The sequence below is a fragment of the Chiloscyllium punctatum genome, chromosome 49 (assembly GCF_047496795.1).
Source record: "Chiloscyllium punctatum isolate Juve2018m chromosome 49, sChiPun1.3, whole genome shotgun sequence".
In the NCBI taxonomy this organism is placed as follows: Eukaryota; Metazoa; Chordata; class Chondrichthyes; order Orectolobiformes; family Hemiscylliidae; genus Chiloscyllium; species Chiloscyllium punctatum.
In genome coordinates this window covers 58,274,102-58,289,315 of record NC_092787.1, presented here as the reverse complement: position 1 = coordinate 58,289,315, position 15,214 = coordinate 58,274,102, and the positions used below count along the sequence as shown (strand labels likewise).

At 37.4% G+C, this 15,214-nt stretch overlaps 1 protein-coding gene across 8 annotated transcripts in view; it reads left to right on the top strand.

Moving 5' to 3' along the window:
- The window catches only part of ehmt1b (euchromatic histone-lysine N-methyltransferase 1b), a 137,706-nt gene that overhangs the window by 46,672 nt on the left and 75,820 nt on the right, over positions 1-15,214 (top strand). For all 8 annotated transcript variants that reach the window (XM_072565533.1, XM_072565535.1, XM_072565531.1 and 5 more), the window contains exons 2-3: positions 3,823-3,907; positions 6,110-6,717. In XM_072565533.1, coding sequence (XP_072421634.1) covers positions 3,823-3,907; positions 6,110-6,717 — 693 coding nt within the window. The remainder of the gene's footprint in view (positions 1-3,822; positions 3,908-6,109; positions 6,718-15,214) is intronic.

Sequence of the window (15,214 nt, the reverse complement as noted above, 5' to 3'; positions counted from 1 at the left end):
TGCCAACGCATCCCTAATAATACAGGTTGAAATAAATAAAAGGCATAGCTCTAACCTGGCATGACAAAAATGTAATGTTGTTTAAATTAATCTATACCTTGATTTTAGCAGTCTACATTAATTCCAATAAAATTGAATAATACCCATACCCTTTTAATATTGCCTCAAGGTACAATTGATATATTTAATTACAGGTTAATTGAAACTCAAGGCACTTGAAACTACTGTCTTTATATTGCCAACTCCATCAAACCTATTAGGAAATGACAATTTCGCTCAGTTTTTGTTGAGTTTACGCAACTTCTGTTGCTCCTTCTAGCCTGTAAGAGTGACTCCTATAGGCAATCATCAGTATTGTATCCCCACAGTTAACATGAATTGCCTGAGTGCTGTTTAAGTCTGAGAGTGGGAGAGGTTCTTAACTCTGTGTGTGTTTTCACTCTACACCTTTTTATTTAGAATTCTATCTAACCTTAGTAAAACGAAACTCAGTCTGGAACAACTGCAATTGGAGAATAACACCTCTAACTCTATTTGTTTTCCTAAACATTGACTTTTGCTACTTGTGAATTCTTTGTCCTATTTTCTGAAAAAATTCTAAATTCTCTTTCTGATTGGAATTATGTATCTGTGCCACGTTTTTGTGCCTTGATTTGTTCTATTGAACTGGATGTATAGAAATACATGGGCAGATCGAAACATCTTGATCTGTTAGAAAAAAGAACAGAGGACCCGACAGCTTCCTGTATTTTGGTGCTTGTGTGAAAGTCCTTTTGGACTTTACTCACTTCAATTCCAATGATCTCGGCGCTATAAAAACAATAGCTGGCAGTCATATTTTGCCATAGATTGAGTCTGAGAAACCCTTTTCATGATAAGGCGCTGCCTCCCAGTGTCCAGTTTCATTCTGAACAAAGTCAGTATGTTTTCTCAAATGTCATCAGAGTCTCCTGGTGCATTACTTATGCTGATGTCAGAAACATCAAAAATTCACTAAACCCCCTCAAGATGATACATTTGAATATAAAATTACTACTGAAAATTAACCTTGAATGTCGCAGTTCCTCTTGTGTTGCAAATGATTGCACCTGGCATTCACATACGTGTTTAAATGCATGCAGTTTGCACCATAGAAGGAAACCATTGGGCATGTCATTGCTGCTGCTAGCTCTTCAGTTGAAACTGTTTAATCTAATCCCATTTGTTAGGCCTTTCCTCAAATACATTGTTCAATTTTAAATTAGGCCAAACTTGGTCTCAATAACTTTCTTATGGGAAAGCATTTCAAATTCTAACAAACTTGTATTATTTTAAATTCCTTTTTTGATTTTTCAGTGAACTGTCAAAATTTATGCCTCCATTTTACCAATTTTCATAGGAAAAAGAAACATTTAATTCTCTCAATCTTCCATAATTTTGAAAATGTCTTTTACCTTCTCTATTACAGGGGAATAACTTCTTTCTCCACAGGTATAGTGTGTAGTTCCTAATATTCTGGTGAGTCTTCACTGTCTGTTACCACAACTCCATAAAACCAGATGCACAATTGATGTGCAGAATAGCAAGTCTGACCTACCCAATACCTTGTGTAAATTCAATAACTTTGACTTGCTTGAATGTCAACGCACATGTGTATTAGAATTTAATTTGCATTTTAATAACCTTTCAATCTGCAGTCCTTCTAAATCTGTTTATGCATAGTACCAAATTTATTTCTCCATTTGAAGTCTTGCGATTTATTATCTTGGCTTTTTTTACTACAGTTTCAGAACTTCATTGCAAACTTTACGTATGTAACTTAACTTTATTCTAAATATTAATAAAAGTTTAATGTAGGGAGATGATGTTCAAAATGTTCAAAAGCAAAACAGATTGAAGCAGGCTATTTGCATGGTTGAGGGATCTAGGTAATACTTTATCTCATTTTTCAGTGTGCAGACTTTTGAGGTCTGTGCAAAGCATTGACTTCCAAAACTGGAAGTCATTGCTTTGGGAAGCTGATCAGTGTGTGCAGAAGCTCAGTGATACTGCGGAACAACTGCATGACTGTGCAGCTCGAAGGGCACGTTGGATCTAGAATGAATTAATAAATATTTTTTTTTTTAAAAAGCTGCATTTACGTAGCAACTTTCACAACCACTGAACATCCCATCAAACTTTAACTAATTAATTTTGGAGTGTGGTAAACCTTGTAACATAGCAAATGTGGCAGCCCATTTAGGTACATGCACAATATTTCAGGTGTAGGTTGAAAAATGGTAAATAAGATTTGCACCAATTAAGTGCCAGGCAGTGACCATCTTCAATAAGAAGAATCTAACCATCTCAGGAAGACATTGAATTGTATTACTGTTGCTGAATCTTCCATTCTCAACATCCTGGGGCTACTATTTACCAGAAGCAATTGAAGTAGCCATGAACTAGACTGCAACTATAGGATCAGGTCAGAGACTAGGACTTCTACAAGAAGTAATTCACCACCTGACTCCGAAGTCTGTCCACCGTCTACAAGATACAGGTCAGGAGTGTGATGGAATATGCTTTGCTTACCTGACTAAGTGCAGATTCAACAACATTCAAGAAGCTGAATACCATCCAGGACAAAGCAACTCATTTGAATTGCACCTCATTAACTATTTATCCCATCGACACAGAGTGGCAGCAGTGTTTACCATCTATAATGTATACTGTAGCAACTCGGCAAAAGCACCTTCATCAATAAAGTCTAGACCCATAATTTTTACTACCAAGAAGTACAAGGGCAGTAGATGCATGAGAATACCAACATTAGCAAGTTCCCCTCCCTGGCACACAACATACTGATTTGGAAATATGTTGCCAAGACTTCACTCTTACAGGGTCAAAACCATGCGGTCAGCAAATCAAACTTTTTCAGTCAGCTTGCTTGTGAAAGAAGATTTAAACAAATGGTGGTAACTTGTAGAAGACTTATAGAATGTTTTGGAGACCAGCCAGATATGTAGACAAGTTGGAATTCATTAATTGGAGAAAAGAATTGAGTTATAATTCTCACCACCTCAATATTTTCCATGTATATTCAATATTAGTTTGCAACATTTGCCCACAGTGGATGTTTGAACTTCAGTATTTTGTGGAGGAAAAAATATTTTGGCCTGTCAAATATCACCTTTGGTTAATATTAAATAGCAACCATAGCCTCCCATTAACCTGACCTTGAACGGAACCATCTAGTATAGTGAACTCAACCCCCTGCCTGGACCCCAGTGTGTTTCCTTGGAACAAGGTGAAAATAACCTGGCACTTTGTAATTCATTATTTTTCTGCTTGTTTTACACAGCCACAGCACAATGAAAATGTTTGTTTTTTTTAAAGTTAAATTACGTATTGCATATTATTGGGTTATGCCAGTATACCATTGCTGATTCGCAGAATTTAGGGGTTGTGCTTCACCCACTTACTGGGGTTCTTGAGTGTTTTTTTTTCACCTAATTTTTGAGTTTTTTTTTGTTCAAACTAATCCTTGCAACTTGACAACATCGTGAAAATCACAAAATGTCAGAGTAATCTAGGGTTAGCTTCCTTCTGCATTCTCGTGCAATTGATCTTATTGAAAAGGGATAATTTCAGAAGGCAACAGATCGCTGAACTTGAACTCATTTGATGGAAATTCATTTAATGGCTTTCATTGGTCACTAAATCTCCAAATGTGCATGAATTATAAAGAAAGAAGAACTGAAGTCAACAAAAATAAACTACCTATTCAACCTATTTAAAAACAAAGTATATTTACATGCAGGTATAATACATCAATAAATGATAGTAATTCTCTTTGGATTTCAGTCTCCAGATATGACTGGGGCAGATACTGCTATAGAAGATCGGAAGCGGGAGGTGGTAAAGGAACTATCCACCACTGAAGACAAAGGTAAATAAAGACACAAGCTCAAAAGCTAAATACCATTAATATTTTTTGAATATGTTGTCTAAACAAAGCACTAAGACTTTTAGTTTGTGGAGCGTTTGGAAATAATTCCTGTGAATCTAATAATAAAAAATAGATTTTGATTTCCAATTATGATAGTCAATTGATGTAGTTCATACATCACTATGGAATTTAAAGTAAGTCATGTAGGATAGAAAAGTTTGTCTTAGTTGATTTAGAAGTGCCATTTAACATAATATTGCAGCAATTGTATTTGGTAAAAGATACTAGTTCGGCTTTCAGTAGAAGGACAAATTCATAATTTGAAATGCGCAAACTTTCTCAGGAGTGTTAGCTCTTTGGAGATAACTTGTGAAATGCATGCTTAGGAAATTGACTTCACATGTTAGAATTCATGACTGGAATTTTGGACAGTTAACATAAAATCAAACAGTTCAGAGTTCAGAAATGACTTTGATGTGGGGATAGAAAGTAGTGCAGGTATTTCGGACATAATGTGTGCTTTGTCAACTTGAATTGGCTATATTGCGATTGATGAATAGTGGACACCACTTGGACAGTGCAAACTTTCTACTGCATGTGTAATTTTCTACAGCACGAGGTTGAATGGGAATGCAACCATCGCATTATACCAGAAATACCTGTGTCACCAAATTTACATATGACACTAAAATAGTTGGGAAAGTAAGTTGCAATGAAGAAATAATAAATTTACAAATGGATATTGGAAAGTTAGGTGAATGGGCCAGAACTTGGCGAATGAAGTTTAACGAGGATATCCATTTTTGTCAGAGGTATAGAAAAGCAACTTAATATCTAAATGGAGGAAAAACTCCAGTACTTCAGCGCAGACGGCTGTGTGTCCTTTAGCATGAATTACAAAAACTAGCATGCAGGTACAGAAAGTAATCATGCAAGTGGAATTTTGGTACTTATTGATAAATGAATAGAGTATAAGAGTAGGGAAGTGTTGCTGCAACTCTGAGGTATTAGTGAGGTCGCATTTGGATTATTGCATACAATTTTTGTCCCCTTACTTGAGGAGGGACGTAGTTGTATTGGAGGTAGTTCAGAGGAGGTTCACTAGATTGATCCAACAGATGAGAGATTTGTTTTAACAGGATTGAGCAGTTTAGGCCTATACTCTCTGAACTTTAGAAGAATGAGAGGGGATCTAATTGAGGTATATAAGATGATAAAGGGGAAATTCACTACCTTGGAGGATACTAGAACATTGAGTAAATTTGAGGAGGAGCCAGGCAAATTTTTAATTAGTAATGGGTTGAAGTGTTATGGAGAGCAGGCACAAAAGTAGAGTTGAGGCCAGGCTAAGATCAGCTACTATTGTATCAAATGTCAGTGCAGACTCAAGTGGCTGAATTGTTCACTTCTTCTCCTCGTTCTTATATTCTAAAGAGGTTATTGACCCATCTTGTCCATGCCAGTGCTTTACAAAAGCAACCCTCCGCTTGACCATTCTCTTGACAGCTCGACAGTTTCCTTGCCAGTTTCAGGACGTTTATCTTCTTTTTGCATATTTGTTTCTACTTTTAACAACCTCAAAGGGCATTTAGCCACATGTACAGAGCATCTTATGTCTTAGGGTGTTCTTTGACCTATCCAAAAAGTGTACCCTGTTTCTTGAAAGAACTCATGGCAGCTTTAGCCTGTCTCCAGAAAGATATGAAGCACGCACATTGTGTTCCGGACACCCACTAATAAAAATTAACATGCAGTTGTGTCCATGAACCATGGATGTGCAATTATAATCCAGCCCTGTTGTCCTCCCCTGGTGATAATCGTGGGTTTCAGGCACAGATCTTCCTGAATTCCAACTCTTGGATCATTTTAATTAATTTAGGCCTTAGGTTATTTCTAGCCAGTTTTAGTGCCTTTATTGTTTCTGCAGAGGTAAAATTTCACAATTTTCTCCAAGTGAAGAAGTCTGAAAATGAGTATTTCCACTGAAAACTTACCTTCTTGTGAGGTCAAAATTTAAATGTTTAAAATTATTTTCTAAAACTGTTGATTTGTTATAGTCATTTTATTTTGAGATTCAAAAAAGTCTTGCTGCATGTATTAAGAATTTCACATTTTCGCTATTGATTGGAATTATTTCTTTAGTTTATCCACATAATGTTTTTATGGAGAGAAATAATGCAACATCTGTGATCTACACTACAGGAAGTGACCTTACAGCTGCTAATTTGAGTGCCACAGAGAAGCCGCTGGAAGCTTGTGAGATGTTTGCAGATGGTGAAACCAATGGTTCTTGTGAAAAGAGTGAGGAAGCATCTTCAACAAAGATTCATCAAACATCAGTTAGAAACACTCAGGACACTGTGAAAACAGCATCATGGGATTTAAGTGAACTAAAGCAGATAAATGAAAATGGAATATTAGGAGAAGACAATAAGACTGTTAAAACAAGCAATCATATGAATTCAGATGATTTGACACTAACGCCTTTGACAGGAAGTAATGGATTTGTTTTAAATAGTAAACCTTTACTTCAGGTACAGACTGGGAGTCCTCCTCTAATCGGTCATGCTGCCAAAACACTTCCTTCATCTCCTAGCAAGGGTGGAGGAGTTAACAAGGTAAAAAACTTTAATGCAGTTGAAGTTCTGCAAAATCAAGCCATGAAACCGCTTAATATGGCATCAGCCAAATCAGGAGAAGAAAACCCAGAAGAAAATACATCTCAGGCTAAAAAACTGTCACAAGGCCTTAATGCTGAGGTCAAGATTCACAGAGCCAGGAAGACTCTGCCTAAACTCAATTCAAATCAGGTGAGAATTTGGCCTTCAAAAAAAAACTACTGGTTCTGGCTACAAACATTTTTGGCCAATTAACTCAACTTTGGAATTAACCACTTTTGACCAGATGCCTCAATAAGGATTAGAACATTGAGAATTGTGAAGCATTTACTTTTGTGGAAAAATTATTACAGAGACAGAGCTTCAGTTATGCATAGCATTGATGAGTAGTTAAAGCCCTTTCGGCTCTAAGAATAAAGTTAGTTTTTTTTCTGTCCAGACTCTCTTGATTGGTCAACTTAAGGGGTTTGCTTGTAAGTGGGTTTGTATGTTGGGAAGTTTCAGGCGCAGGTGCTGTGTATGTGGCTGCCAGTGGTTAGTGGTAGCAGCGGGGTTATTTGGAGGAGAGCAAAACTCCAGAGAGTAATTGAATTATTAATTATGCTGTTTGTCTGAAAAACCTATTTGGTTCACTAATATTCTTCAGGCAAGGAAATCTGTCTGATTGACATGAAACTCTAGAGCCTGGGGCATGGAGCAGGTACTAGTCATGATTGCGGATGGGCATAGTGTGGGGGCATGTGAAGTAAATATGGTATCAGTTGAGTTTTAGTCTGTGTGCGTGACAGAGTTTTATGATTCACATACTGTTTTCAGAGTCATTTTTTTAAACCAGCATGAGATGGATAGTTCTTAGAGTGCTAAAGGAATTTGTTTGCATTGGGAAAGTTTTACAAGTGGACAGAATAAATATTTGAAGAGCATTTGCTCGCTTTCAGTTAGGATCAGTATTGATTTTGTTTTTTGGCTTGGGGAAAATGCTCATAGTTTTGGAAAGCTTTTATTTTCAGTTTATAGTATTCCTGGTTGAAGTTACATGTAAGAATATAATTTTCCTGGAGCAAAGAGTTAATTCAGAAAAATTAGCAATAGGTTGCCTCAATGTAAGGATTTAGTTTGAAAGTCCTAGTCTAGGGTTGTTTGGTTATAAGCCTGAAGATGCCATTTGACTAAAAAAGTCTAAACTCACTTCTTCCTTGAGTATTCATGCTCCGCCAGACTCAGGACTGGGAGTTGAAAGCGACAGCTAAGTCAAACTTATTGATGTGACAGGGAAGGGAATCCTGTCTGGTCTAGACGATGCTGATGAGGTAAATGTAATATTTTAGTTGTGTTTCAGAATCTTTCAAAATGTGGTGTATGGCATTCGCTTGGTTCATTTGAATTGTCTTCATTTCTTTTGTGTATTAAACTCCTATTTTATTTTTAATACCATGTCTGCAGCGGTGTAAGCTTGTGATTCAATGAAAGACCATCTTGTCAAACTAAAAAAAAAACTCTATTTAGCCATATTTCAGCCTGGGATGTGACCTATCCAGTAATAACTTCAGCTGAGATCATAACACCACGTACTTTACAATGGTCCTTCAGGGAAAGGAGCACTGCTGGCATGTAGTTCAGATGTCATGCATCATTGTTGATGCTTATGTCCTTCTGAGTCCCTAACTTATTGGAAAACATCTGTAAAATTGAGAAGAGCAATAAATACACCCTTTCCTGGGATCACTGAGATTTTTTAAAAGAAGACTAGTCCAGAATGGAGAATTGTAGAAATCGATATTTGTGAATATTAAAATGTGCTAGTGTTGGTTCTTGATATTCTTTTCTCTTTGTATCATGATTATGCACTTTCCTTGAGGGATTTGCCTTTTGGATGGCCCACAATTCAAATGATGCTTGACTCATCTATTACTAAATTGTAAATCGTGTGTGTTAACTGAGCAATGTTAAAACTAAGTTTGATCTTGTCCCGACTTTTATGTATATGTATACGTGAGCAATAGGAGTGAATCAGCTTTGTTATGTCTGGGTAATGTAGTCATTTGTAGTCCAACAAAGATCATTGCAGATTCTGTCTTCTTGAATTCCAAGTATTTGTAATGTGTGTGGCTGGGATTAATTTTAGGTCATAACTAATGGAGAGCTTGTGAACCAAACACAAATGCTGCTGATGGGAGAAATCTACAAGCATAAACTTAAAAAAAAGCTATAAGTACTCAGCAGCTCTGACTGCATTTGTGGAAAAGAAACAAGCTTATTCCTCGCTGAAGCACTTTGCAGGTGCTTCTTCTCTTGCATGTGGTTTTAAAAACCATTTTCTCCTGTTCAGTTGTGTTCCTTCCAATCTGTAATGTCTTGATCAGTGTTTTAAAGGTCTGAAGTTACATACACTAACTATATACTAGGCTGGAGGACGTGTAAATCAATAGTATCATATAGCGAAGGAGAACCTGGGATATTGCTTGATGCTGCACCAGGAGCTAAATGGGCCATGTATTGTAACTCTTTTAGTTATAAGGAAAGGTGCCAGCAAAAGAAAAGAAATGTTACATGTTTCATCAGAGGAGAAATTGTACCACATATTTTTTCATGGCAGAAGATGCAAAGGTTTACAAGGTGGAAGATGAGGTTCGAGGATATCTAAGAAAACATCAGAGAAATAGGAAATGGGATAGATTCAATGATGTTCCTGAAAGTCTCAATGGAAGGAAATACTCAGTTTAAGAATAATTTTTGCCACATTCTTTGTGTCTTTGCAATTTCTATTTTTACAATTGCCCAGTTTCCGCAACACCAGAGGAAAGGTTGCTATCATCTGCTTAATCTTTTGAGATTCAGTCTGACATTCAAGGTTTTAAAAAAAGTCTTGAAGATTGGGAGATAGTAAAAGAAACATTTGTTGAGATTTAGTACAATTTCTTGTTGGAAAAGCAGAATTGAAAAATCACAGACCTGCGATTTTAACTCTGTTTCTCTGTTCACACATGCTAGGAGACCAGTTGACACTTTCAGCAATTTTTTCTTTTAATTCCCAATTTCTTGTGTTTTGACATTTTTTAAGCATTGAATATCTTTTTCCAGTGCAAATTCTGAAACTTGTTGTTTTCTTATTCAAAGTGTAGGAATCAAAGGCTTATTTTCCAACTTTGTGGTTTTTCTAGAATTACTCCAAGGATGAGATACTTGTGTTGTGCAGGTAAATTTGAGATGCTGGACCTACTAGAGAAGTTTGAGATTTGTTACAGGTGTTCAATATCATGTAGAACCCAGGCAAAAGTACATAAAGAGGAACTGAGGGACTTTATGACAGAGTGGTAGCATCCCTATCTCTGGGCTAAAAGGCACTGGGAGGTGGTATTGTAATGCTAATGTCATTGACCAACAATCCGGAAACACACTTTCCTGACCTGAGGACGTGGGTTTGAATCCCACTGTGGCAGATGGTGAAACATGAATTCAGTTTAAAAAAAAATCTGGAATAAAAAGCTTGTCTAATGATGTTCCTGTAACCACTGTTAATTGTCATTAAATACAAACACATTTGGTTCACTAATGTCCTTCAGGGAAGGAAATTTGCCATCCTTATCCGGTTTGGATAAATGTGATTCCAGACCTAGTTATACAGCAATGTGTTTGATCCTTTGGGTAATTTACATATGGGCAAGAAAGGCTGGTCTAGCTAGTAATGTCCACATTCCATTAACAAATAAAAAAAGTGTGAATCATTAATGATTGAGGTGAAATCAACAAAGATTTGCTGAAATTTAACCCCCAGATGTTTAATCAATAACGAATGTTTTTTTCAAAATGTTTTATCATTGTCTTGTGCACATACAAGAGGGAAAATATTTGTGCTGATCAACATAATCATCTTACTGTTACAGTTTGGACATCCTGTGTTAACACAAGGTATGAATGAGATCAGCTAGTGACATCACTGGAATCTCAATGGGAATTCAATCCAAGCAATTCAAGCCCTTTAAGCAAGTTCCTCTTGAGTTTTTCATTTCATCAGTCTGAACATGATTTAACCGCAGGATATAAGGGACAGAAATAGGCCATTTTCTGCTGATCTATGAAGAAATTAGGATTTTGTGTATTCTGAATTCTCTTATCTGCTCTGATCCATTCCCTATTGCTAGATCCAGTTGTGAATCTTGCCTTGTTTGGATTTTTTACATATCAGTTTCGTTGATTACCAAGGGGTGAAAGATTATTGGGAATATTCAGGAATGTAGAGTTTTAAGTTAAAAATAAGATCAACCACGATCTTGCTGAATGGCAAAGAAGGCCGAATGGCGGCTGCTTGTTTCTTGTTCCTAGATAAGAAAGGAATTTATACCCATTGTGGGAACTCCAGTCTGTTATCCCTTTCACCCACTTCTGTCTTGTGCCCATTTACTGTAGAGGTAGTTGAAATCCCAATGATTATTATTCTGTTTTTAAACTCTATATTCCAATTTGTTTGCATATTTCTTTCCCCATCTCTATTCCAATATTATGCACTTAATGACTTGCATCTATTAGTATGATTTGGACTTTATTATCTTGTATCTCTCGTCCATATGGTAATAATTCTGTCATTCTTATAGCTACGTCCCTATTCTTCAGTGCCATTATTTTATCCTCCAAGTACAGCAACTCCATTCACCTTTTTCCTATCTTTATGATGTAATATACCTTGCAGTGTCTAATTCCCTGCTTGATTTTTTTGTTGCTTTGTCTCAGTAATCCCTATCATAAGGTTCCTCTGAACACCCCTCCTGCTGTATTAAGGACACTGTTGTAAAGATATTTTAACTAATTTTTAAAAGGATTTTCTTTCATTTGTGTTTAATCACCTGATGTTACTGTTCCACAACTGTGTTTGTTCCATCGCCATCAATGTTCACCTCACTTTATTGTTATGTTCTCATTTCCAATTTCATTTATATCTAGATTACTAATGTTTCTTAAAGATCCCTCCCTGTATCTTACTAGTTTGAAGCCTTTGCAACCTTCCACTTTACCCTTTCCATTCCGACATGGGTCCCATCCTGGTCCACTATTGCCTATTTTATCTGTACAGCTTCTTCTTGTCTGTGAATTGATGCCAGTGTGAAGGAATCCCTTGTTGTTCATCAGTCCCTTAACTATATCTTTAATTTCCTGATTTGCTTCAATTCCAATTTGCATGTAATAATGGCAATATTTCAATTAATATTTTGTTTATTTAGAGATGAATTCTTTGTACGTCAGCAGAGCCATCTCCCAAATCCTACCTTTGACATTTGTTCCAGTGTGTACCCCAGTTGAATTTATCTCTTTTTTTTCTTCCAAGTTCTTTTCTAGATCTAGTGAGAGAACCCTTGCACTGACAGTGGATTCTTAATTTCTGGCTGCGAAAGGGGTTACCTATCATACAAATTATAGAGTCTCTCCATTGTCCCCTTGTGCCGGAAATCCCAGACTGCCATCTACACCACAATGCTTTTCAGTGTTTTTTTACTTGTTCTCCCTACAGTCGTCCTCTTTGTTGTCACAGAGCCAGTGTCAGAGAGACAGCCTCCTCGACCTCTAAATCCTTGCTGCCAAGGTGTCTGGTACTCGCACCCATTCGCTTTGTCTCAAAATGTTTTTTCCTGGGGTGTGACTATCCCTCCCCCTCTCTTCTGTTCCTGATTTTCACCAACTGCATTCCATCCAGTTTAATGACTGAGCGAGAGAGATTCAAGATTGAGACATCTTACGCTTGGGACAATTTCGCATCCCACAAACTCCATGTTGTGTATTCAAGATAGAACCTTGGTCCTAGATGAGTTTTAGTTTATTAGCAATTTAGTTAATTTTTTATTCAATGATTCATTAGTTAGAGCAAGTAGTTTAATAAGTGAAATGTAATGCACTGTTTAGGTTCTCTCAGTTTTAAACTGCATCCTTAATTTAGAGAAGAACCCTTAAAATTCAGCAGTGAATTACCTTCCTTCTTGCCTAATTAATAATTCCGGAGTTCAGCTTTGAGTTGTTGTTGTCTTCTATTACTTTACTCCAACTACACCTGGTTTGTCAAATACAGTGGTAGCATCCAGTTACTCACTGTGCTGAATTCTCTCACTCTCCAAATTCCCAAGTTAAGTATTCTTTTAAAGAGATATTTAACCAAACTGTATTATGTGCATTAACAAAAGCCACACTATCTTACTAGCAATCTGAATTCGGACTTGCGGTCCTGAAAAATCAATCCCTGTTAGCCAAATAGTGAACTGTGCATCTGCATATGTAAGGCAGGTTATTCAACTAAACCTGCAAGAATCTGCAAGTTAAGGTTCAAGTTGAGTCATAAATGCACTATGTGACTCAATTTTAGAAAGCGATCAACCTTCAAATTTCTGTTACTCACCAAATTCCCTATATACTTTAGCAACAGCCATAGGTAGGTCCATTGTAGGTCCATTCCCCCTCTCTCAGTTGTTTTAACTAATGTGCTCATAAATAGCAGCTTAATGATATTGCAAAGGATGTTATTGATTGTTCCCAGATTTATATCCCTGCCATTTAAATGGTGAAGAATTGAAATCTCGAAGACCACTCAACTTCTCTCTCATGCTGCATTTTAGTATATTATGAAAAATGGTTTGGAAAGCAATCTCTAAAAAGTTTGCAGGAAAACCAAAATGTTTCTAGGAAAGTGCCTGAACAATAGAAGTGGAAATGTACAAAATTTAACAGTTTTTATAACTGAATCTGAGGACAAAGCAGCCCACTTGATTGACTTTCCTCCAGAAGAAGCAGGTTTGCTTGAATACATCCTATTTAACCCACTATGTACAAGATGCTTGCAACAACTCATCAAAGCTTAGATAACACTTTTCAAACCCACAACCTTCACCACTCTCAAAGGTAAAGGCAGCAGATACATGGGAACACTGTCAAATTCAAGTTTCACTTAAAGGCACAAATAGAGAGGTATTGGCATTCTTACACCACGTAGACTGCACTGGTTCCAGAAGACAACTCATCACTTCTCCACAGCAATTAAGGATGGGCAATAAATGCCAGCAACATCCACATACCATAAATGGATTAAAATAAACCAACAATGATCAGACTGTCAGTGTTTGGACAGATGCAATAATGGGATTAAAAGTTGATTCTCCGTTATCAAAACAAATAGATCTCTGACCGGCAGCACATTTTGTCAGATAATCATTAGACCCAAATACTTTAGTAGAGTGATATGCTCTTCTTGTCGAAGGTGGGAGTTTAGGGAGAGTTTGTGTTACTGAGGATTATATCTGCAATAAATGTCATTGGTTGCGAATCCTATCAGATCGAATGGATTGGTTGGAGACACCGATAGAGGCATTGTGGAATTTACAAAGCAAGTGGGATGTGATGGATGGCAGTTATAGGAACGGGCAAAAAGTTGCAGATACAGTCACATAGATTGGTTAAGTCCAGGAAAGATGAGAAGTATGCAGATAATGCAGGAGTCTTTTGTGGCTATCCCAATTTCAAACAAGTATGCTGTTTTGGAAAATGTAGGGGGTGATGGATTTTTCAGGGGAATGTAGCAAGAACAGCCAACTTTCTAGTATTGAGACTGGCTCTAATGCAATGAGGAGTGCGTTGGGCTCCAAGAGATCGATTGTGTTAGGGGACCCTCTATTCTGAGGCACAGACAGACGTTTCTGTGGCCGGCAACAAAAAATCAGAATGGTATGTTGCCTCCCTGGTGCCAGGATGAAGTGTGCCTCAGAGAAGGTGCAGAATGTTCTCAAGAGGGAGAGGGCCCAGCAGGAAGTCATTGTACACGTTGGGACCAATAACCTAGGAAGGGAAAAGGATGAGATTCTGAAGGGAGAAAATAGACAGTTAGGCAGGAATTTAAAAAGGAGATTCTGTAGACTGGTAATATCTGGATTACTCCCAGTGCTGCAAGCTAGTGAGAGTAAGAATAGGAGGATAGAGCAGATGAATGCATGGTTGAGGAGCTGGTGTATGGGAGAAGGATTCACATTTTTGGATCATTGGAATCTCTTCTGGGGTAGAAGTGACCTGAACAAGAAGGACAGATTGCACCTAAATTGGAAGGGGACTAATATACGGGCAGGGAGATTTGCTAGAACTGCTCAGGAGGATTTAAATTAGGATGGGGGAGGTGGGAGCCAGGGAGATAGTGAGGAAAGAGATCAATCTGAGACTGGTACAGTTGATAAAAGAAGTGAGTCAAACAGTCAGGGCAGACACTGACAAAGCAGAAAACAAGGTAGGGACTGATAAAATAATCTGCATTTATTTCAATGCAAGAGGCCTAACAGGGAAGGCAGATGAACTCAGGGCATGGTTAGGAACATGGGACTGGGATATCATAGCAATTACAGAAACATGGCTCAGGGATGGACAGGACTGGCAGCTAATGTTCCAGGATACATATGCTACAGGAAGGACAGAAAGAAGAGAGGCAAGTGGCCTTTTTTGATAAGGCAAGAACTGATTGGGGGCAGATGATTGCTGGTAAAGGGATGGCTGGAAAATGGGAAGCCTTCAGAAATTAGATACCAGAGGTCCAGAGAAAGTATATTCCTGTTAGGGTGAAGGGAAATGCTGATAGCTATAGAGAATGCTGGATGATGAAAGAAATAGAGGGTTTGATTAAGAAAAAGAAGGAAGCATATGTCAGGTATAGACCAGATAGATCGCGTAGAGT